The sequence below is a fragment of the Strix aluco genome, chromosome 28 (genome assembly GCF_031877795.1).
Source record: "Strix aluco isolate bStrAlu1 chromosome 28, bStrAlu1.hap1, whole genome shotgun sequence".
Taxonomy (NCBI): domain Eukaryota; kingdom Metazoa; phylum Chordata; class Aves; order Strigiformes; family Strigidae; genus Strix; species Strix aluco.
Genome location: NC_133958.1, coordinates 3,877,697 through 3,901,170, shown reverse-complemented (window position 1 = coordinate 3,901,170; position 23,474 = coordinate 3,877,697). Strand labels below are relative to the sequence as shown.

General features: G+C 42.1%; 1 protein-coding gene across 3 annotated transcripts in view; it reads right to left on the bottom strand.

Moving 5' to 3' along the window:
- EBF2 (EBF transcription factor 2) overlaps nucleotides 1-21,754 on the bottom strand; it is a 146,601-nt gene extending 124,847 nt beyond the window's left edge. For 2 of the 3 annotated variants that reach the window (XM_074808141.1, XM_074808142.1), the window contains exons 1-6: nucleotides 21,170-21,754; nucleotides 18,480-18,636; nucleotides 17,447-17,510; nucleotides 17,091-17,146; nucleotides 16,639-16,712; nucleotides 10,139-10,207 (exon numbers count right to left, since the gene is read on the bottom strand). In XM_074808141.1, coding sequence (XP_074664242.1) covers nucleotides 10,139-10,207; nucleotides 16,639-16,712; nucleotides 17,091-17,146; nucleotides 17,447-17,510; nucleotides 18,480-18,636; nucleotides 21,170-21,300 — 551 coding nt within the window. In that variant the 5' untranslated portion in view covers nucleotides 21,301-21,754. Of the gene's footprint in view, nucleotides 1-10,138; nucleotides 10,208-16,638; nucleotides 16,713-17,090; nucleotides 17,147-17,446; nucleotides 17,511-18,479; nucleotides 18,637-19,823; nucleotides 19,965-21,169 lie in introns of those variants that run through there. The other variant, XM_074808143.1, reaches the window with a different exon arrangement.
- Between the last annotated feature and the right edge of the window lie 1,720 nt (nucleotides 21,755-23,474).

Here is a 23,474-nt window from a genome sequence, read left to right as displayed (position 1 = left end):
TTGAAAATGGCTCAAAAAAACTTGGAAGCACCCAAAACTGTATAGTTGCTTTTGAATTTTTTTCTCCTAAAATATATATATATATAACCACTTCCAAAATACTTAAATACAGCCCTGCTCCTGCTTCCACTGAAATTAAAAGAAGTTTTGATTTTGTGGATTTGCACAAGATAAACCCCCAAACCCACAACATACCATACAAATAGGAGCCCTGGTGGTTGTTCTCTGCTGGAATAAATTAAAAAATCCCTTCAGCATAAGAAATGCCATCATCTGGTGAAATCAGCTTTATGCCATCTCCTGTCAGGTGTGACAGCGCTTGGGAGTTCACAAGAGGGGCAAGTGATTAAAAGCCACCATAGGGCTATCAGTTGCCACTTTATTTTATTTTCTTGAAATAAATAACAGCCTTTGTAGGAAAGATACAAACCCATGTAGGAAAGAGCAACTCCTTTTGCCTAATGGGTTCCCAGTCACCGAGACTCAAATAAGCTGACTGCTTAAAAACAACTTGGGAGCCACAGTAAAAGATAGAAAATTATTGCTTCCTGTCATGACCAAATATTAAACACAGCACACACCTAATGGCTCTATCACTCCCCAGGGAAGAAGCTTTATGAACAATAAAATCCCAGCAGACTTGCACTGTTTGGACTTAGAAGCCTCATTATAGGCTCACTGATCCAATACATTTTACAAGCTCAATGGATTCCACTTGAAGGAAAAGCCACCAAACATGGAATTATAAATGGGATGCCCATGGAGAAATAAGCATTTATTTGTGAAGGAAATTAGTAGAGAAGAGAAGATGGAGAGGGAAGGAAAAAAGAAAAAAAAAAAAGATGGGTTGGATGACAGCAGCACATTAGAGACCCAAATCAGAGAGAAAGATGGGAATATGCATTACACTTGCAGAGAGGAAATGCTGTTCCAGGACACACTTACGTGATCCAGTCTGGAACACACAAGACTCACTGTGTCACAAACTGTCTCCCCTACGTGGGCAGGTCATGGAAGTATTACGGGCTTTAAAATTATGAGCCCATCTCAAACTGACTTAAACAATTTTCAGATACACATTATATACTTTCGATCTCAACCTTGCCTTCATTTTACAAGAAATTTGGGTGACCTTCTGAGCAGGACAAATTATTTCATTCCCTCTCTGAAAGCAGAAAACCCTACACATTAATTGGAAGGCCTTCTTCAGATGTGAAGCACCGGCTGCAGAGAGGCTGAAATCCTGGGATGTTTACAGGGTAGAAAATATATGAGATCCCACCAGAAACAGATGGTGAAAGAAACACACAAGGAAGGGATGGAGAGAAACAAAAGGTTCAAAAGGAAAGCAAGAGGCAATAACAAAAAAGGTTAGGGCAGATGAAGTGACAAGTCCATAAAACCAGGTCTAGACAGAGGCTGAGAGGAGTGCAAAAGTGATAAGGAAGAGTATTTTAGGTCATAAATACAGAGAGGATGCTTTCATTAGGATGCAAATACTCCGAAATATTAGCATTTGCAATGATGAGTGCAGATGGATCCAGGCAAACACAGACCCATTTTCAAAAAATTGAGTTGTACAGATCCTGTGTCACACACTACTGGTCTACATGCCCAGAATTTCTTTTGTGCTGTTTGCATAGTGAATTTATCCTCAGCCTCTATTCCCAGAGGTGCTTTAGTTCATGGGAAACTTTTATTCCATTCCCCTCTCCACTACTACCAAACTCATTGATTCTAATGGCTCCTTACGCTGATACCTCATCTGTCCTTCGGAGACTCCTTATTATCAGCCGCAGCCATTTAACCTCCTCACTTGCCATTTATGAGAGCACAACACACACTGGATCAAATTCTCCTTATTGCAGGGGAGTATAAAAGGGGACGAGGATTTTTCCACACTATGTTTGAACTTTACTCAAAACTTTGCATTGCTCAGTCAGGATTCAGCCAGCCAGCACCATCAATGTTTTTTATCTTAGTTAAAGCACAGCTAATCTCATAAGATTGGAATTCATCCATGCTTGCTGTCCAAACTGCACTAAAGCATCATGGAAGCTTATCTGATTTAGGCAGAATTGCTATAATCCTTTGGGTCTTGACTTCATTGGACTTATTTTCTTAAGGCTTCTAGGCAGTAGTAGCAATAGTCAGATTTCTTTAAATTATATAATATGTCCTTGCTCAGACTTCACCATGCTCCCCTTGCAGCTTTGAAACCAGAACATGTGCTAACTGTTCTAGTTACCGACTTCGTGGAACTAAAGCAATCGGTATTGGTTAATGCTCCCACCCATTACATTTTTTCCCCTCTAACATACCCAAAAGGGCAAACGCTCCGTTCAGAGGGCTCAGGTGAGGTGCTCAGGACAGAATGGCTGCAGAGTCACACAATGACAGCACATGGCTAGGAGCACACATGTACAAAAAGCTAGTGGAGAGGAGGTTCCAGTTCTGTTAGCCTCCTAATAAATCTGGGCTCAACATCAGCAATGATTTAAACTCATCTTATTTATTTTTTCCTTGATTTCAGAAACAGTAACACCTTCAGCCCAGGCAGCAGCAACTGTCTGGGAAGAGAGTAACTTTTTTTAATCACTCTGAAACAATCTCCACCCTGATGGCAACAGTTTTCCATATCATCCTAGTATTTCCACAGATCAATTTTCAGCATATGTATCTTTGCGTTAGCAGTGAAAGCCAGAAAAGCACACACTTACACTTTGTGTACTGTTAAGCAGAGGCTACATGAACGGCTAGAAAAATACAGGGACTCTGCAACGGACAAAGGAGCAGAACCCAGGACTTCCACAGTTCAAACTAGTTCCTTAACCACAAGTCCATTCTTCATTTTTCTAGCACACTCAAGGAGATCTTTAAGCTTCTTCTGACTTACCAACTTGCTGGAAAATCTGTGTAAAAAGAAAAAGATTAAGTGACACAGGCTAGTCACCAGTTTACTCCATTCACAAGCTTTAAGTGATTGTAAGCATCAAAGATTTCAAGATGCTTTGGACAGCAAACTAGTAAATTTTATTTTTGCCTAGAAAAGGGGGAAAAAGAGAAACAAACAAATCACACACCAAGAGAACCACTTGTCAAATGGCTAGGATAGTGCACTTTAAGTTACTGACTCCCCACAAACATCCAGTCTACTAAAAAATTCATAAAGAGACAGATGGCACAACAGCAGCTCTTTGCAGGAGAGCAGGGTTTAGCAGTGAACAAAGGACTTTGACTCCCTAGGACAAGAGAAGAGATCATTGTGGGTTTTGGAGGCTTGGAAGGGGGGATTGGAGCACGCAGGGAGCTGAGAAGGGCTGCGTCTATCTGTGGCTCCTAGCTTCACCCCACAGCAGCAACAGATTTGAGACATTTATTCTACCTTGGCAGGCTTACAAGGAGTAAGGAGAACAGAGCAGAAATAGAACAATCCAACTCTGCCATGTAGATGAAATCCTCCTTGCAGTAGAAACAAAAACTCCTATTCAATGATCTGAAACCATTGCCAGGTAATTGCTAACACTGTGTTAAGGGGGAAACTGAGGCACAGAGTTATGTGGCTTGTTTGAAGTGACAGGGCAACTCAGTATCAGTGGGAATTTGATCCAGGCCTCTCCATTCACGCTGTTCTGCCTCTAAGCATTAGGAAATATCCCTGTGTTACCCAGTGGGTTTTGGGATCAACCTGAAAGGGAGATGGAAGGGATAATCTGAGCCCTCTAAAAAGGACTTTAAGAGAAAAGAAGAAGGAAAAAAAAAAAAAAAAAAGAAAAAAAACACCACAAAAAAACAGCATAGCCAGAAGTCTGCACTGATTTCAAGCCAGGTCCTTCAAAATGAAAGATAATCTATATGTCCTTTTGCCTTTTTTAGGGAGAGGGAATGGGGGGGGGGGGGGGGCGGGGGGAGCACAAGAAGACGTAAAGCCTAGCCTTATTAATGTGGACATCTCACACAGAGCACTTTAACACACAGCATGGACACTATAGGGGCATACTCAGAATGTTTAAGCCTGGCAGCAGCTGTCTTTCCTAAAGTGAGTTTTAGTGCTTGTGAAACGTGCCAGCCAGCCAGCCGGGGAGAGTTCAGCGCTCTGTTTATCCATACAGCAGGTAGGGCACGAGGATCAGCAGGGAAGAAAATCTCTATCCACGCTGCCTCGTTTCTACATAGTTGGACCCCTACAGTCCAAGAATGTAATCCAGCCTCTTCTGCTTCTTTATAGAGAGATGCTAACAGGTGTGCCAGCCGCCTTCATGCTTTGGGGTTTTTCTTTAAAAACAATAATAACAAAAGCCTAAATGTTTACAGCATGTGTCAGCTGACCAATACTGTAGTTCACCATCTACTGAAACCGCTGTGCCAAGTGCTCAGCTGGTGCGAGCCAGCGTGGCCCTGCTGACCCAGCTGCAGAGCTGGCCCCACGCCTCCACCCACCGGTTAGTGCACGGCTGGGCCCACGGCAATATTCCACACAACCCAGCAGCTCGCTCACATCCCATTCATCACTGCAGCCACTGCCCCAGTAACAACTGCAATAAAGAAAGAAAGAAATAAAAAGCGGTAACAAAACACATTAGATTCTTTACAGGACAGTTAGGAAGAGTTTAGGTTAACAGTAAGAGGAATTGAACCCAGGATCTCATATTCTGAAAGCATCCGAGCTGAATGACCTCATTCCATCAGCTCAGACACAGCAGAGGACTCAGGAGCCTCCACACAGTGAAACCATAAAGCCAGCCAGCTACACACAGCACACAGCTTATGCTCACATTTTGCAGTGGTGTTCCAAGTAATTTCCCCTGTAGTAATAAAAAAGTCTGTCCCATCCCAGTCGTATTGCATTGTTTAATTGAATTAAGATGTTTCATTTGAATTACACGGAAATTTCTTTTGACTTTTTATCTCTTATCAGAAGAAGAAAAAGAAGCAAATAAACTGCTCAGCTGAAAAAGTCACCCAGTTCTCCCCAGTACCCTGGAGGCTTCAATTAGATCACAGCTTTAGTAAACTAGGTAAAGCACTAAGAGTAACAAGCACACCAAATAGCCTGCTCTAAAGAGCTTAAATCTTCAAGAAACACAAAAAATTAAAAAAAAAAAAAAATTATTCCCACTTAATGGAGAAATTATATGCAGAACTATACAACTCACCTAAAATGAGAGAGAAAATCTGCAGTAAAATGAGGAATTAAGTTCATTTACAGTATCCAATCATAAGACCAAGTTGGTTTTTTTGTTTGCATAACTGGTGCGGGAAAGATAACAAACTAAGTAATTATAATATAGGCATGACAAAGCACAGCTTTCATTTGGGATGTATCATCCTCAGAAGTACAAACTTCCACCCTTCTATCTGAAAGCCACCCCAACCCATCCACTTCATATCCCCACGTATGATTTCACCAAAGGAGGAAGTGTCAGTATATGAAGTTCACACTCTGATTTCCAGGAACTACAAGGAACGTTAAGAACTACCACTTCAGCCATGAGAAAAAGAAACAAAAACATTTACATTTACGTTTCTAAAGTCTCGGAAACCTACCAATTCCACAGGCACTAACTTCAAAAACTAAGCAGGAAGACACGATGAATAGAAATTAAGATCACTGAGAATCCACCAGTGCTATGATCCACCATGGGAACACACTACAACCAGTTTGGCTCTGGTGAATTTTGACCTTGTACACAAAGTCAAAGCTTGCTCTAACATTTTGAGAAGTGACCGTGGCTGTTTCGTCTAAAAAACCTGGAGTGCATATTTTGCAAATGCTCCTGGGCTAAACATCTATCATATCATCTCCCGTGTATGTTCAGATCATCCTTTCAGTCCTGTGTTCCTGTGGAGTTACGTCTCCTTCTGCTTTTTGACGGCTGCAATAGCAGCACTGCAGGATTTGAGCTCTATCACTGCTGTTACAACAGAGGCAGCATTCTGAAGTCAGATTCTGCTCCGAGTTACACTGGAACTGTGAGTCAGGATGTTGCAGGAACCTAAATACTCTAATGTATCCTACAGGTCTTTGTTGGTGGGAGAGGGTACACAGCATGTTTCAGTGAAGAAGCTCCCTTTCATACAGAAAAGTGCTAGTTTCCAAGAGTGAACAGAAAAATAACTACAGGGTCCTTAGGATCTAAATCTAGTCCCCAGAGCAAAGGTCACAGCAGAAATGTTTTATTCAGCATAAGAACTTTTGGAATGCATTCAAGGAGATGAAAAAAAACAGCAGCAACATGGCTGACATTTTTTCCCCACTGAACTATTTCTTCCTTTTTAAACAGCAATACAAGTTTCCATGATTTGGAACGAATTGTGCCTCCCTACAGCAATAAACAGGTAAACCAACACAATAGTCTAAGCATCAGTCTCTATAAAAAGCAAAGAAGCAGGGAGAGAAACAAATAAAGGGGAAAACACTGTACTGCTGATGGAGTTACGTTCATTTGCAACAACTTATAATGTAGTCCCTGAACTCAGCTAAATTTGGTGCATGTTTAGCTCAGTGCAACATTGGATGGCAAGTTATAACCCCAACCGATTTGAATGCTTCATTAGTCTTGTGAGGTTTGGAGGGTGCATCAATAGCAAGGTCAGAAGCATGTAGCCACAGCATGGACAGGCACACCAGATGCAGCCACTTAGCTAGCTCAGGCAAAAAAGAAAAACAACGAACAATAAAGTTGCAGTAGTACAGCCATCGGTGCGTATCTCTACCCAGTAGCAATGCCTCTCCTTGCTTCACCACCCTCGGAGGTACCCAGAGCACTCAATTTAACTTGTGCCCACTGGGCAGGAGCATAGCTCTGAGTGCCATACAGAGCTTGCTTCTCCTTGCACGCTAAACCCCTTACCTTGCAGCTCCTTTGCTGTTGAGAGAACCTGCGTGCCATGCACGGGCTGCTTGTACAGCAAAGCAGCTTAGAGATTAGTAATGTGGGTGCCCTCCCCAATCCTTTACATTTGAGTAGGCCACTGCCTTTGTGGGAGCTGCAAATCAAACCCAGAACTTGCTAGACCTAAGCTACACACACAGCTCGACCTTGAACTGGGTTCCATCTCTGCTCTCACACCTTATGGTAGTCACCTACTATAGCTTTGAAGATGTTGGTCTTTTCTGTGCTGTACAATCAAACCATGTAGGTCCCCACACACAGCTGGAATTACAATGCAGATGGCACCTCCTGAGCGCCAGCCACAACTGTCTCACACACTCTTGCAGCAGGAACAATGCATATTAATTACCCAGGCTCAAAGGGAGAACCTAGCACCTCCAGACAACCAAGCTCTTCTCTGGCCTCCATTTTCCTTCTATTCTCAATGGAAAGCTCTAGTCCTGTTTCACTTCGTACGCACTGTTGAGACACGGCTCTGCATAACACAAATGTGGTTTTGTAATCCCTTCTCTCTCCGTTTTACATTTTTTCCACTTCTCTAGAGACATGCTAGAACGTAACAGCTACATTGTTACATGACAAATTTTTACATTTACCTAGCATTTCAAACAACGAAAAAACACCCTCATTCCAATTATTATTTATTTTTAAAGAAAACCTGTAGTTCATTTTAAACTACAAAAAAATCCCTCATAAAGGCAACACTGAACTGAGCATCTTCCCGTATTTACTGGCCTGCAGATGGTTGCAAGCTGCATTTCAGAAATTTTATTCCACCTGCTACCAACTTCTTAAGCCTAGATGTTTTCTTCGAAAGAAGCCATATAAAGACCCCCTAAATAAGTAAAAACACTGCTACCCAGACTCCCAAGCTAGCTGAGAACACACTTGGCTCTCCAGCAGAGTATCCTGCCTGTTTGAAAGACAGAAAGATTAGCCCCATTGAATGTGGCTTGGGAGAGTGGACTGTTGAAACTCCTAAGTAGTTGCACTTACTGCTGTGGAAATGTCTGAGGATGACAGACTAGACAATGAATTCCTCTGTGCACAGACATGTACAGCATAACTTTGTTACTATATTTGCATTACATGTGTTGATTAAGATGTAGTACACAGGATTATCCCTCAACTCCTCAAACCTTGTTTAACTGGGTAAAGTGGTGGAATAGAAGTAACTGTACAGAAGAGGGAGTCATTTGCTAGATGCTGCACTACTGATTAGCGGTAGAACAAGAAAAAGATTGATCTTTGAGTTTAGCTTCTGTTCACTAAACCATGCCACCTCCAGACAGCAGTGCAGATTTGTAATCATTTCTTTCCTCTGTGGCCTAAATCCAACATAGTGACTGCTTTTAAAACCAAATGAAACAGCTCTATTGGGCTGTACCCCTTATTTCTCTCATCTGCCTTATTGTTACTCCTACTGAACTCCAAGTTTCACCTGCAATTGAGACACGCACACACACAGATGAAAGGGAAGAACTGACACTCAGCAAGAACCTGCCAGACTGAACCCAGAGGATGCTTCCATGCGAAAGGGATGCCTACGGGCAGAGTGCTGTTAGCAGGGGAGTTATTAATAAAAGTTCTAGGCTTACAGCAAGCTCGGAAAGGTTAGGACTCATTGACCACACAGATGACTTGTGATGCACATTTTACACACAGTTGTTAAAAAGGATAACCCTGTTCTTTCTAACAGTTTCACTTCCATCGCATTTTACATCAACAGATCTCAAATCCCCACAGAAAACATCAGAATCTTCATTTTGCCTAAGAATGGGCAGCTTGCTCACGATGACAAATTCAGTTAGAGGTAGGAACTAACCCCTTCATGGTCTTAACTCTAATATACTGCCTTACATCATGCCGCTTCTCTAGCAGCAAGACAAGTTTCAGAGAATTCAGACTTCAGATTGGAAAGTTCCCAAATGCAGATTCATACCAAACATCAACACAGCCAAAAATAAGCTAGAAATTTCATAGAAAAGGTCAAGATGGCATATCTAGGACTTCTGCTTCTCATCAGGAAACTGCCCCTCACACCCACACAAACAGCCCAGTTTGCTGGAACTCTGGCCCCAAACACAATTTCTAAGCACAAAATGAAAAGGGAAAAACATGGAGTAAAGGGAGTGGAAGAACCCCATCACGTCTAAGCTCCAAAATTATTTAGATTAACTCCGTGATGAAAAAATGAAGGAAATAATTATAGATCTTTATTCAAACCAGCTTGACCATTCCGAATGCCAAAACAAATTCACAAGAAGTACTGTGACAAATAATGCTTATTAGGTTGTAGATAGAACATGCCAGACACATACAGACATAAAAACTGAATCCACAATTAATCCACTTCAGCATCAGCTCTCCACTGGCCCCTTGCACCAGCTGCTTCAGGGAAAAGAAACTCTTTAAACAGTTACTATTGAATAATCTAGGGGGAAAAGGTTTCTTCCTGACTTTTCCTTATTTACTGTTCTCCTTCTGGAGATCTTGGTTGTGTACTTCTTTCTGAAACAGCTCTGTCTATTCTTATTTTTTTCCTTTTTGAATCTTGCTGAACTCCAGATCTCAAACACCACTTTGAGGCAGTGAGTTCCACAGGCTCGTTTTCTAAGCCTCCACAAATACCCACAATTTTTATGTGCCAGTTCATGATTTAACAAACTGCTGCTCTCCCCTGTTTATGTTATTTACCCAGAAACTGGCAAGCAGAATCTAGACCTGGATCTGGAACCAAGTAATATATGAAGCTGCTGTTCTAGATAATATTGCTCACAATCCCCAAACTGTCAGTTTTAATCCTGCCTAATATGTTGCACTTCCGCCTTTACCGCTTTCTTCCTTCCTCCCCACATTTCTACAAAAATATTGTTATTTTGTTAAAAAAAATATTACTGAAGCTGCCAGGTTGCTCAGAGCTTTATCTGCCTCGGTAATCCAGTTGGATCATATCCCTGGTGAACAGAAAATATTCCAGATGCATACATGGGATATTTGGTCACAATGAAAATGATACACAGAGAACTTAAAAAATAAACATCAATAATTTGGCAAGGTAAGCCCCGATGGACTAAAGCTAACAAACTCTTAGGCAGGAATTTTTGTAAGAATCATGAAGCACAGAGATCTTCAAATAGCAGACACTGACAGATAACCATCAAGAAAGACCCTCAGCCACCTCAAAGCACAGACAACTATCTGAGGTTCCTTTTGTGGGAAAACGAGGATTTGTTTCCTACCTGTCAATGATCACGGGGTCAGACGGAGTCTCATTTCTATTGCCGCAACTTTTCTTCTCACAGCACCGACTACACAGAAAAAGAAAACCAAAGTCAAAGAATTACTGTGACAGTTGATAGCAAAGCAACCAGCTAGAGGTCTTGTCGGCAAACCTTCAGGACTCAATATATGCCTGGAAGAGTGACTGAGGAAATTCTGGCTAGGTTTTCCAGAAGGGAGAACTAAGGGAATTGGGTGCCCAAGTCCAGGTTAATTCCAGCTGGAGTTTGGCACTTGGCTCCGCGTAGAATTTTTTTAAATTCCCAGCCAAAAATGAACAGCAGTACGGTCACACTTTAGATTAAGGTGCTATTCATAAAGGCTTAATAAATGATTAACAAATGTCATAATGACATTACAGGCATAAGTATCATGTGTTACGTATGGTTAAAAGTCCATCAAAAGAAGGTGTTAGAACTGACTATAAGCAACCTAATGATTTGTTATATTTGAATAACTGATCTGTTGATTATTAAATATCTAGTAACCCCTAAGTTTCATATGCCTAGAGGAAACTTCAACACTATAGTAGCACCAGTGAAAAAACAGAAACCGAACATACTTAGTTCCTACCAAGGATCTGAAGAGATGTTTTTCAAGTTGGCATTTCATCTGTAAACCCCATTGCAATTGTTTCAGTGATGCTAAGCCCTTAAAATGAAGCATGTATTTATGCACATTTTATACTGTGTGGCCACCACCGTGATTGTACAGAGGTCAGAACTCTCTCTGATGAGCTCACGACATAAAATAAATACATTTATCTGGCTTGGTAAGAAAATGCAGGACGATGCTGTCACCCTCCCTCAGGAGCTTGCAATAAGGTACGTATTGCAGAATGAGATGCGTGTGCATGCACATGTATGCAGAGACGTGTGTGTATGTGCACATGCACAATGTGTACATACATACACAGATGTATCAGGAGATGGTACAGAAGAGTACAACCTACACTCAGGAACTATTTGATGTTCTTCGCTCCCAGTGAATTAAACTTTCTTCGGGAAAAAACAGAACCAGTGCACTTCCTTCTCTCATTTTTAAATAATAAAAAACAAACAAACAAACAGAGACAGGTCATTATTTGATTTCCACTGATATACTCATTGACATGGGCGATGCTCCTCGCATATACACCAGCTGAGTACCAAAAGTTTAACAGACTTTAAAAATCAGTCCTTGATCTAAAATTCTCAATTTTAAAAATTTGTAGCAACATAGACGTCTGTTAGAAGATTTAAGCTGTCTTGACGCGCAGAGAGTTTGTTCCAACCCAAGCTAACATGGGAGGGGGAAGATGGAGGCATCCAAAACTAAAGTAGACTGTATCAGAAGTCCCATATGCCTCAAAAGTCACCAGAGCAGATTCTGCCTTCAGTTACACAAATGCCGTTCCAAATTATGTTTTTCACATTCTGCTGAGGTTGCTCAAATTTGCACATATGGAATGAAGAAATTGTTTAGGTTTCTGTACAGTGGTGTAATAGGTGATGAATACGTTAGCAAAACTCTCAAGTCAGTCTGAATCCCACAGTTGTTCCAACTGGGGAGCAATTCCAAGCAGAGCAATTAAAAAAAAAAAAAAATTAAATTAAATGCTTGAATTCACTGCAGGCAGTACAAAATATGAGTAGCTTTTTTTTTTTTGAGATGCCTAATATTCAATTATAAATACTTAAAATAAACATTTAGACAAAACTCCTCTTTCTGATATGAAAAATTTCAAATGCGTACATTTTCTCCCTAAGTTACAGTGTGTGCCAGGAACTTCCCGTTTGCAAGTTGAAATTGCCCAGCAAGATGAGCTACAACTAGCAGATCTATTTGAATAGCAGCTCTAACCGTTTCAACATTCCTACATTTCCTTTGCCTCAAACCCGCACTTATTCATCGATGCTAGTCCTTTTAAAATAAAAGGATACACTAAATATTTAAAAATCCCTGGGGCAGACCCTCTAGCTGCTGTAAATTGTCATAGCTCCATCGACTTCAGTGAAGCTATGGTAATTCACACTAGCTAAGAATATCCCACCCAACTTTGTTTTAAGTGCATCTTTTATGCATTTCACTGCCTAATGATTGTTTACGAAGAATTGCATATTTTTGTACTAAAAGTCAAGATGTGAGATATTTTCTAAAGCAAAATAAACAAAACCACAAAAAGCAGAAAACCCTCATTCAGAAGAATATCAATTTGCCATGTACTTCTGACATGTCCAATATAACACTGCACTGGAAATAACACCAGGAATAAATGCCTTGCTGGTTTACATGCCGCTATAATAAAACAACAAAAGGAACTCAATTTTTAAAATAGTTTTGTTTCTGGTTTTTTTACAGCTAGCTGAAACAGCAGTCATTTCCTCTCTTTGCAATAATACTAAATGAGATATCCTTTAGTCGTGTTCACTTATGCAGCTGGTCATAAAAAAAATATTTCTGATTGCACTACACCACAGTAACGTTTGAGTAGAATACACCAGCAGTACCTCCACCCCATCTCATCAGCTCATGTACTCTTCCCAGAGAGGTTGCCAGTTCTTGGCATAGTAAGTGTTTTAGAATGAATTATGTGAGACTGGAGTACAACATGGCTGGGTTCTGAAAGAAGCACATCTTGTTTTATTTTAGTCTGCACAATTGTTGCAGTTAAGAACTTTACATTTGTATTACTTAAAAATTTTCCTTGTAAAACTGTGGCTTACAGCTAAAGTTCTCCAAATATTTTACAAATATCTATATTCTTATCACATTGTGTAACAGATTTTCATTAGAGTGCTAGATTTTTTTTCCCTTTGACCATAATGCTTTTTGAGCCCAAACATATATGAAAAAATTTCTTAACTGGGGAAAACAGTCACTTCCAGTGAGTGACCAGCTCACACGTAACTCGGACTGCTTTTAAAGACTGAGGATGTTTCCCCCCCAGCATTTTAGCAAAAGTACCTCTTTAAATCCCAGTTTCCAAGTATTTCATCACAGTATCCAAGCACTAACATTTCCACTGGGTTTGTTTTACAAGTGCCATCTGTAACAGAATTGACTTGTTCCAATTTAAGTCAGTGGCAAAAAAATCTCAAACTTCAGTGGTCCACGATCAAGCCTGTAATATTCTATTAAAATTTACACTTCCGCTACAATGTTGTGCTACAAACATACCTTTTGAGATGCTCATTTGCTTAAAACAAAAATATCAAGGCCCGAGACTTCTATTTTCTACCCCTTGTATTATTATACTTTCCCCTCTAACTAGATGTACCTGGGAAAAAGAATGGTTTACGTTACGAACAGTCCTGAAAAAAAAGCTAAAAAGAAACACAGAAACCAAAAAGCTACCACAGACAACACCAGATCTCCAAACTCAATACTCCAGAAGGCTCATGTCAAAGGCAAACTTGCATCCTTTCGCTCCTCACACTTGACTAAAATGGTTTTAAAATTCAGCCCTCAACTTCCCTCCCCTCACCCCCCCACCCAAAAAAAAAAAAAAAAAAAAAAAAAAATCTGTCTCTAATTTCAAACTCAAATAAGCTCACAGCATGGTGGCCTTTGTTTTGTTTTCTTCTCCCCAACTCCTCCCTGCAATTGCATAACAAAAGTGTCTAAATTCACACCATCTGGCCGATAAAGACACAGGCCCCAGTGGCCGCCTGGCCCAGCTGATTAGAGCTCCCGTCTAGTCTGAGCCTTGTGGCGAAAGTCACAGCTGTGGGGCTTGCTTGCACTCAATACAACTCTGTTATTAGCCAGCTGTAGGCCCTGAGACTACTTCTGTTCAAATTATAATACCTTTTAACCCTCTGAGCATTGAGGGCATAGGGGGTTGCTGGCAGCAGCATAACAACTAGTTTCCTCTTAGTCGATAATTGGAAGAAAAAGAAGAGGAGAAAAAAGTTATTCCAGGAGAGGAGACTGTTTACCTTGATTTCCAACCATTGGGGGGGAAAGACTGTGTATTTAAAATAAACCCACCTAATAGGAACAGTTCCCATTGGGCCATAATAACCCAAATGAAAAATTTCAGATGTGCAAACAAATAAATAGAGCCTCTCAGTGAAAGCACTAATTATTGAGAGTTGAGAGTTTAACTTTCAATTGGTATGACAGATTGTTGTAGCCGTATCAATATTTAGACAACTTTCCTGCTAAGCATGCATCTGTCACTGTCTGAGTGGAAGACGCGGAGTTTCGGATGCACTTGTCTCTATACAGCAAGAATATCTGCGCGTGTGGTTACATACAGAAGAACACCAAAAAAAGAGCCTACCTTCAACTAGCGAGGACGGGAAGAGGAGCAGAAAGACAGGCAGACCCTTCTTTTTAAAAGCAGTAGGCATCAATTTGAACGGCAGAGTGGGTACAGTGCATTAAATTTTTATGTACTGTTACTAATGCAAACTAAACTAGGGGGTTTAAAAATTGATGCTGCCACTTAAGCAGCACACAATGAGGAAGATTTGATTATTGTACTTAAAAGAAATAAAATAAAATGTCAAGTTTAACTAGAGTTGGATCCATTCCCTTGGCATTATTCAAAGTGATATGTGTAATGCCTCTCCAGAATACGCAGCATCCTGTTCAGAGGTACTCTAGGAAAACACGACATTTAAAATCAAATGTCTTGATTAGGTTACAGAGCGCTTTTGATTTCGTTCACTAATCTGTGTCTTACATGGAAAGGACATCCCTGAGTTGTAATTCTTCCCTAGCTAATCTATCAAGCAGGAGAGTTCAGTGTAATCGGAATAATGGTTTACATTTGTAGAACACTACCTTAAATCAAGCACAGAATACATTTATAGACATCAGTGGAGGCCAGGTATATAAAAGCTGAACAGAGCGTTTGATACTATAAAGGCATAGAGAGGATGCAGGAGAAAAAGCCAAACTGATATTATTTTGAACAAGTACATTTGGGCGGGAAGGTGCTGGCGTTTGCTGAAATATTTTAACTTCTAAAATAGAACCGTACTCCATACAGAAACAGTGGAGAAAGACAAAGTACGCTAACTGTTATTTTGTTATCACAAAGCAGGACCCAGCTGCATAGCAAGCCAAAGATTCTGCTTCTCTAATGTTCACCTAGTTACAGTGAAGGCTTTCAGCAACACGGGTAACATACATTTAAATATGTACGCAAGTTCTAGATGTGCCAGAAAGTAGCACATGTACCTTTGGTCTTCACTGCTACATCTACAGGTCCTCGTAAAGCGCCCCGTATGCATCTCATACACGGGACACACTGTGCTTGTGCACGCATACGTGAATGTTCGTCAAAAGTAACGATGCTCATTTTCTTAATTAGCGAGAGCAAAGCACAACAGATAAACACTATACATTTACTTGATTCTTATTATATTTAAAAAGTAATGGAATAGTTGATGTAATTGCTGAAGTACTAAAACTGAGACTTTCCCTTGACAAGAAGTCTGTCCAAATAAGCTGCTCTTACTACTACATTAAAAGACTACTTAAAAAAAAAAAAAATCAAGTAGCCAACTGCAACATGAAAAGAAGCAACATTCAGCCCAACAGCTTAACCCCCTCCCACTAATACAATAAATCACAAACTGTGTTTAATAAAGGTCAAGATTGGTTTTGCCTTTCATTTTATGAAAGAACATTCTATGCACAATTTAGCACATTTTAATATAAGAACATTGACTGTTTGCATTGTTATATGTATTGAAAAAAATTTAATTACGCAAGAACAGGAAAAGTAATAAGTTACCATGGAAGCACAATGTACATACATAAGGTACATGTAACTCCAGACTTACACAAATGTTATTAAAAACATCCTCAACTCATTTTGCCTGCTAATTTATAACTTTGCATGCTAAAAATAGTGTCGTCTTAATTAAAAAGGTGGAAGTCCCCTAAATTTTGCTTACATGGTATAGAAAAGAAGGATTTGTGTTTTGGTTTGAGGGGTTTCTTTTTCAGTTGCAGTAGAACTAAGCAAAATTAAAGAACATTAATGATGATAGTTTAATTAAGAAAATTAAAATAGTTCACTGGAAAAAATTACATGAAGAATGCCTTTTTGTTTCCAGGTAAAAATCTGTAAGTTAAACTGTTCATTCTCAAAAGGTGAACAGGAATCTTCTAAGAAAGAAGCACATGAAACGTCTCCATTTAAACAACACATATAAAGGCCCAGTTTAAACAAAAATAGCACAGCTCAGGCTGTGGACCTGGGGTTGCTAAATCTCTTGCAGTAAAAAAAAAAAAAAAAAAAAACACCAAACCACAACAAACCAGCACCACACCCAAATATCTGTATTGAACCCAAATCAAATATTATCCTCATGTAAAAAGAAAGTCTTCCTGCACAGAGAATCTGACTCAACAACAAAACAAACAAAATCAAACTCTTCCTACCTACAACTTCATCGAAAGGCCATTTTGGCATCTATGGAAACAAACAAATTATATTCTGTTAATAAAGTCATCTTACCTGCACATGACTTCATGGGTTAGCAAAACTCTGCACATCTCAGGATTCTTGTTCTGTCCTTCGTAAGTTATGGGCTACAAAAATTAAGAAAAGGGGTAAGCCAGTAGCGTCAGGGGGTTACTTATTTGTCGTAATATACTAATCTGAGGTGAAGGCTTTTTACTATTGCTCACCATGACCTGCAAATAAATACCTTCCCACAAAGCCTTTATGAGCAAGGAAAGCAGCTTATACATAAATATTGATTAAAATTGGATAAAAGCCTACAATCCATAGAGGAAAAAAGATAGTTAAGAGCACTGCTTTTCAATCACCCCCAAAAATAAGGTCTGCAATACAGATGAACAAGAGACAAAAATGAACGAGAGAAGAAAAAACATGTAGGGCAACATTAAGAAAGAAGGAAGGATGAAGCAGGACAGGATAGCACGGCATGTATTAGCTATGCTCACCTGCTTAGTGACTGAATCGATGAGTCTAACGTACAGATCCTGTTCAGTCCTGACACCTAGAGCGAGAGAGGAGAGTAATAAATAATGCCGTTACATGCATCTTTCCCTAAGATCAGAACAAAACCATTTAGTTTCATCTAGTGCCTTATTAAAGATCCTCAGAAAGACCATTTAGGTTTGTTTCCTCTAGTGTGCTTCCCAAGCCCATCCACACCAGGTAAACGTCAGAGCCCAGCCCCACACTGAAGGAGCATTATGCAAGGAAATTTCTGTGTATTTTAGAAATCATAGCGACAGCACCTACTAACCTTGCCTCGCTGGGCAACCTACAGAAGGTGACTGGAAAGGGGACTCACCGTTGCTATAAAGGAGCTGGAGTTTGTAATGCGTGCCGTTGTTCGTCTTTTCATTGCCCTGCTCCTGTAAGAGAGAATTAAAAAAAAAAAAAAAAAATTCTTCCAGAACTTACACTTGGCACATTTAAAATGCAAAAGCTGATAATCATGATGCAAGTGACAACAAAGTTCATTAAAATTCTGAGAGGTGAATCTACTGATTGGGATATATTAACCTTCCGAATGACCCAGGACAAACTACAAAATACTGCTGACATCTTTTCCTGTAGGAGTTCAAGAACTTCTTTTCCTCCCTTATTTGCTATTACACTCGCAACTTTTTCAAGGCAATACACTGAGACGAATTTATACTTTTCAAGTCAGTTAATATAAAGCATATTGAACATGGTCATTACTTTGCAGTAGTGTTATATTGAGTCATTACTGATATATATTTCCTGAAGGCTGTGTTACAGGGATGATTCTTCATGGGGGTTTTTTTAGTGTAATTTCCTACAATATGATTATTTATGAGCATCCTTCATAATTAAAAAAATCTTGTCCACGACTAAGAAAATAATTGTAAAAACGTGAAGTGGTCAACATGTGGATTTAAAATCCAAAAGCAAATGCTTTTCAAGTCCTGCCATTGACTTTGGAGTCTTAAGAAATACATATAATCAAGCTCAACACATAATATGACATATTGCAGGTCAGATTCCACTTCTCTTAGGCTACTAATAAAACTTGGCAGATCTGGTAGGTACCAAAAAAACCCCCAAAGCAGCGCATTTGTCCCCCATTCAATTTTTTATTCTCTTTCTAATGGGTGTATGAAATTCCCGTTGTATTCTCGATACAGCAGAGGCTTGCAAGCCTTTTTAACTACAGCAGCACACAGAGGGCAACAGCTCTACCAAAGCACCTGAACCCTTGACCAGGAGCTGGTTGTATTTTGTTAGGGGCAACAGGTATTAAAAGTTAGCAGCTCAACGGGGGAGAAGAAAAGATCAAATCTGGAGAGGAAAAGAAGAAGAAAGATAACAAGCCTTACTTTATCATTTTCTACAAAGTCCACAAAAGCTGTCCTCTCTATTTCCACGGGCTGCCCCTGTCTGTCGTAGAGAGCCAGAACAAAGTGAAAGAAATTGGATTTCCTCAAGTTGGAGGGTGGCTGCTTTTCAAAGTGAGCTCTGGACAAAGCTACTCCGCTGTGGAGGAAACATACGGGATGGGGTGTGGGGGGGAGAGACAAAGACATTACCAGGTTGTGCAGTAGTAACAGCAAAACAACAAGAGAAAAGGCAGAACACGTTCAGAGAAAAGCCGGGAACGGTCCAACCCTGGGCGAGTGCCACACGAGGTTAGGACCGGTCACTTGTCACCCCCGGGGCCGGCCCCGGCGCTCTCCCACCGCTGCGGGCGCGCAGGGCGGCTCCGCGCTCGCCGCGGCCGGCGGGCTCCGGGAGGGCTCCGGGCTGCGGGAGGGCTCCGGGCCGGAGGCAGAAGGGCAGCGGGGAAGGGGCCGCGCCCGAGCTGGAGCTGTCACTGAAATGCTCCTTCTCGGCTCGGCTCCGCTGGCTTTATAGTTACGCTCCGAGGACAAGAATAATTTACAGACCCCGAATGTCAGGAGGACGGTTAATGCTACACGCAGTAAGTGTTCTACTTCCTCCTCTACCTATTTACTTCTCGCCTGTCACACTCATTTCTGGAGTGCAACACGCAGGGTGGGAGGTAGAAGTAACACAGGAGAGGGTCTGAAGTGCTATCTGTACATCCCAGCATCGTTCTCCTTGCCTGCAGGAGAGGACAAGCAACCTTAAAACATTCCCACAAGCGGACTGTCAACTCGGGGGCACCTACATTTTCGGTAAAAGACAAGTAGTTTCAAGCAGAGCATCCACTTTCCTCAGCAGCGAAGTTTGTCAATGCAGTCTTTAGTCACTGACCTATTTGAACCGATGCCTGGGTCTTCAATTTCTGCTTTAAACTGAAAGAACTTAGACTCAAGTTAATTAGCCTTTGCCCAAATCTTGTCCCTGACCGCAGAAAACGCAGTGACGTTTCCCACACATCTGCCGGCTTGGAAAGATTCAAACGCTTTTGCGTAGCCACAAGATCCCTAACTGCAGCTACATTTCTTCGTGACACTAGTTGTAGCTCCCTCTCCCTAATGCCGATTTCTATCTACTGCAGAGAAAATAGGTGCACATGAGCACCTCCGTATTACTCAATAGGTTAAGTCTATCTGCCAGACAAGTTAGGAGTCAGAACAGCTTCGGTTTTCAGTCCCCAAAATAGCTCCACTGCATTGGCAAAAGTATTTGACTCTTTCGGAGAACTACAGATGTTTCCCTGTGTTTTCCACTGCCAAATAGGTACAGTGTGAACTCACCACATCCGCCACAACTGCACCTAGTTTGGGGCTTCCTCTCATTCTGCATGCAAGAACTCGGATTTCTTGGTTTGTTACGGATCTCTGAGAAAACCCTGGCGATGCCACCCCCAGCACAACGCGACTGCCTCTCCACCGCTCCCGCGAATTAGAGGCTTCTTAGGAGCCGTTTCCTTTTACTTTCGCTTTCCCCAGGAATAAACCTCTGCCCTCCCCCCATCGTATTTATTAAACCGTCTATCGACATTCATAAAACTCTGATAACTCCTCCCATAGCGCTTGGAAAACCTTGCTCACGGATCAGGCCGTGGGTGGGGGCATGGATGGACTGTTTTTGTAAGGTCCCTGTTCCATCTGAAGTCCCATCTGCTGTTACATGCCCTTCACCTTGTCTCTATACTAAATAAAACCCAACTTATTCCCGGGACCAATTTAGCCTTCCCCGACGCTACTATTTTTTTCTAAATTATTTTTTTAAAAGGTATCCAGAGAGCGAGGAAAAAACAAATATTTGACCGAAAAGGGTTTTCCTCGTCTTAGCCCTAACGGGAAGAGACTGGAATAACGGTTTCTGTGCCGACTTGGCTGAGAAGAGAAAATAAAAGCAGGGGGGGAGCTAACCCGCCCGAACAAGTGACAAGCCGAGGAGCCGAGCCCCCAGCTCGGTGTGTTCACGAGCGTTTCAGACCAGCAGAGCTCTCCGGTACACGCAGGCAGGTGCTCCCCGCAAACACGCGGGAGGTTTGCGGGGGGCTGAGCAGGCAGCTCCGGGCTCTGCACGGCTGCCCGCCCCCCCAGCTCCCCCTCTTGCTCCAGACCACGCTCCGCTCCCTGCTTGCCGGCTGCAGTCAGCTAGCAGCCGTGAATCCACGGGTTAAGATTTCGCCGATGCCTACGGTAGCCACTTGAATTAAGTAAAACAAGATGGGCCGGGGGGGGGGGGGGGGGGGGAGGGGGGAGGCGGGGGAAAAGATCTACATTTAAGTTGATTCTAACTTGGTCCACTCCTATTCGGCTGTCGGACGCTTAAATCGGGAAGGGGTCGTCTGTATCGCTAGGTACAACCAACGCACCCCCCTTGTGCAGAAAAAGGAAGAACGATCCGATCTCTGTCATCTGATCCCCGCAGTGGATTTTAGGGCTCTTGATGCTCTCCGGTTTTGGAGCGCTTCTCCCTAGCTCTAGCTGTACCACCTTGAATTATCACTGACTAGAGGAGAGCGGGAGGGGGGCAGAAGGGGGGAAAATAAATTTAATATCAAATGCAAACAACAACAGAGAGTAAAGGCTTGCTTAAAAAAAAAAAAAAAGCGGGGGGAAAGTGGGGGAGAAATAGTCACGGTTACCTTTGTGCTGCTACGTTTGCATCCACAACCCCAACGTTTCTGACCCAGGACCTGACGGAATCCATTTCAGAACCTAGAGATTTATCTTTCAGAATTGGTCCTCTTCCTAAAGTATCTTGAATCCCAAACATTTAAAAAGTCTATTCCAACTAGCAACAGTTTCCTTTTGGGAGATAAGGGAGGAGAAGAGAAAAAAAAAGACGCAGCCTTTGAAATAGACACACACAAATCCCAGGAAAGTGGAGAAGTTCAGCTTTAAAACCAACTTCTTCTGCTTTTAAATGCTACGTGTTTTTAATGCCTTCAAATAGGGAAAAAAAGTTTTTCCTCTTGCAAAGTAAAAGTTATGCTGATTCAGTCTTGCCTGGTATCATCATCCTTCAAACGCAGGAGAGGAAACTGCATCCAGAAACTGATCGCTGTTAACAAGGATCACCTGTTTCTCAACAGACACGGGGAGAAGGATTGATTGCTGCCTAATCCAGAGGAGGGGAGGGAGGAAAAAAAAAAAAAAAAAAAAAAGCAGCAGCGGGATAAATTGTAAAAGAAAGGAAGAAATGGAGCTAAAGAGAGTCCGGTTACAGACGGCGGCTGGCAGAGCCGGTCCTTGCCCCGCCGGTCACCATCAATGGGTTCCGGAGTGGGAGCAGACATAGCGCCGAGGGGGCGGGGCCTGCTCCCAAATAAGGGCGTTTCATTTGCATCGCCGCCGCCGATTGGCGGGCTGCGGGCGGTCCCGCCGCGCCGCGCGCTCCCCGCGCGCTCCCCCCGCCCGGGGCCGCCCCGGCCCGCGCGCTGCTGCCCCGGGGGCTGGTGGCCCGGCCCGTTGGTCGCCCGGCCCCGCGCTGCCCGCGGCGGCAACCCGGGTAGGGTGACTTCAAACTGCCGTGTCCCAGCCTGTCCGCCCCGCCACAGAACGATTAAACCGGCGGTCGAGAAGTCCGCTCCGTGGTGCGGTAACAAAGCACTGGCACAGGTCGTTGGCTGGTTTGCTTTGAGGCGCGGTATTTAAAAAAAAAAAATAAAATAAAAAGTGCTGAGAGGGAACGAACCGGGTCGCGGTCGCAATGCCCGCGGGGGTTTGTATGCAGAGAGTGCCTGCGCCAGCGGGAGGGAGACGGCAACGCACCCAGAAGCCCCTGAAGTTCTCGCTCTACACGAGCTGTCAGGTCTAGCCTTAAAACTTTTTATAACATCCTCTGTAGGCAAAATTTCCCATTAAAGGAAGTTGGAGCTCTCCCCAGCCCAGCCCGCTGTGAACCAGGACGATACCTGCGTCTGCATGTATTTTAATTTTTTTTTTAAACCACTCTGCCTTGGTGATACTTTCCTCCCGGCCCTTTTGTATTCTGATCTGTGTATAGATCTGCCTCTGAAATCTATATAACACCAACGCGAAAACAGATTTCAAGACAATGAATGCAAATCTGTGCTCAGAGACCATCTGCCAGATGAGGGAATCAGATGTTCGGTAGTTAAAGGGACAGCGCAAGGATTTCCTTGACTCATTATGTGCAGCTCCTCTCTTTAACCTGATTTTTTTTTTTTTTTGACGGGACAGAACTATAATTTCCAATTCAGAATAAAACCTAACTCCTTCCATCCACGTTCTGCCGCATTTCAAAAAGCCAGCTTTCTATTAAATGCTATATTATTTTCATGGAGTTTCATACAGTTCTCTCTCCAAAAAAATCGCAAATTAAAATCTTTCCATAAAACTTTCATTAAAATGTATCCTTATTCAGGCACGATTGAGGGCAAAGCCGGGACTCCGAATTATTCTGTCTACATAAGTGACAGACATGGTATTGGATGAACTAATACATCTCCCACAATCTTTGTTCAAGGAGATTTACCATGCTAACCCACCTCCCCAAATTGATAAATATGCAGTAAGTGATTTTGCCAGGTTAGCAAAAGGCGAGCCTGGTCTTATTTTAACGTTGAAGAAAAGCAGCAGCAGTTTGATGGTATTACAGAGTAGAGGCCAACCTTTCAAGGTATGATCTTCGCATCTTTGAGATGCAATTTCTCAGTATAAAAGAACCCAACCAAACAGGGTAAGATAGGCAACTCCCCCCCCCCACAAAAAAAAAAAAAAGTGAGAAAACAAGAACATATGAGGTAGATGTAAGACATATTACGGTGGGGTTTGGAGGTTTTTTTGAGCATTTCGCAATAGGCGTGGGTACATTTCCTCTTTGTCCTAAGATCATTTTTTTTGGCAATGCCACTCTGACCGTTTCTGCATTTATTCTTAAACCTGGGGCAGGGACGGAAGGGGAGGGGGCGGAATTCCCCCTCG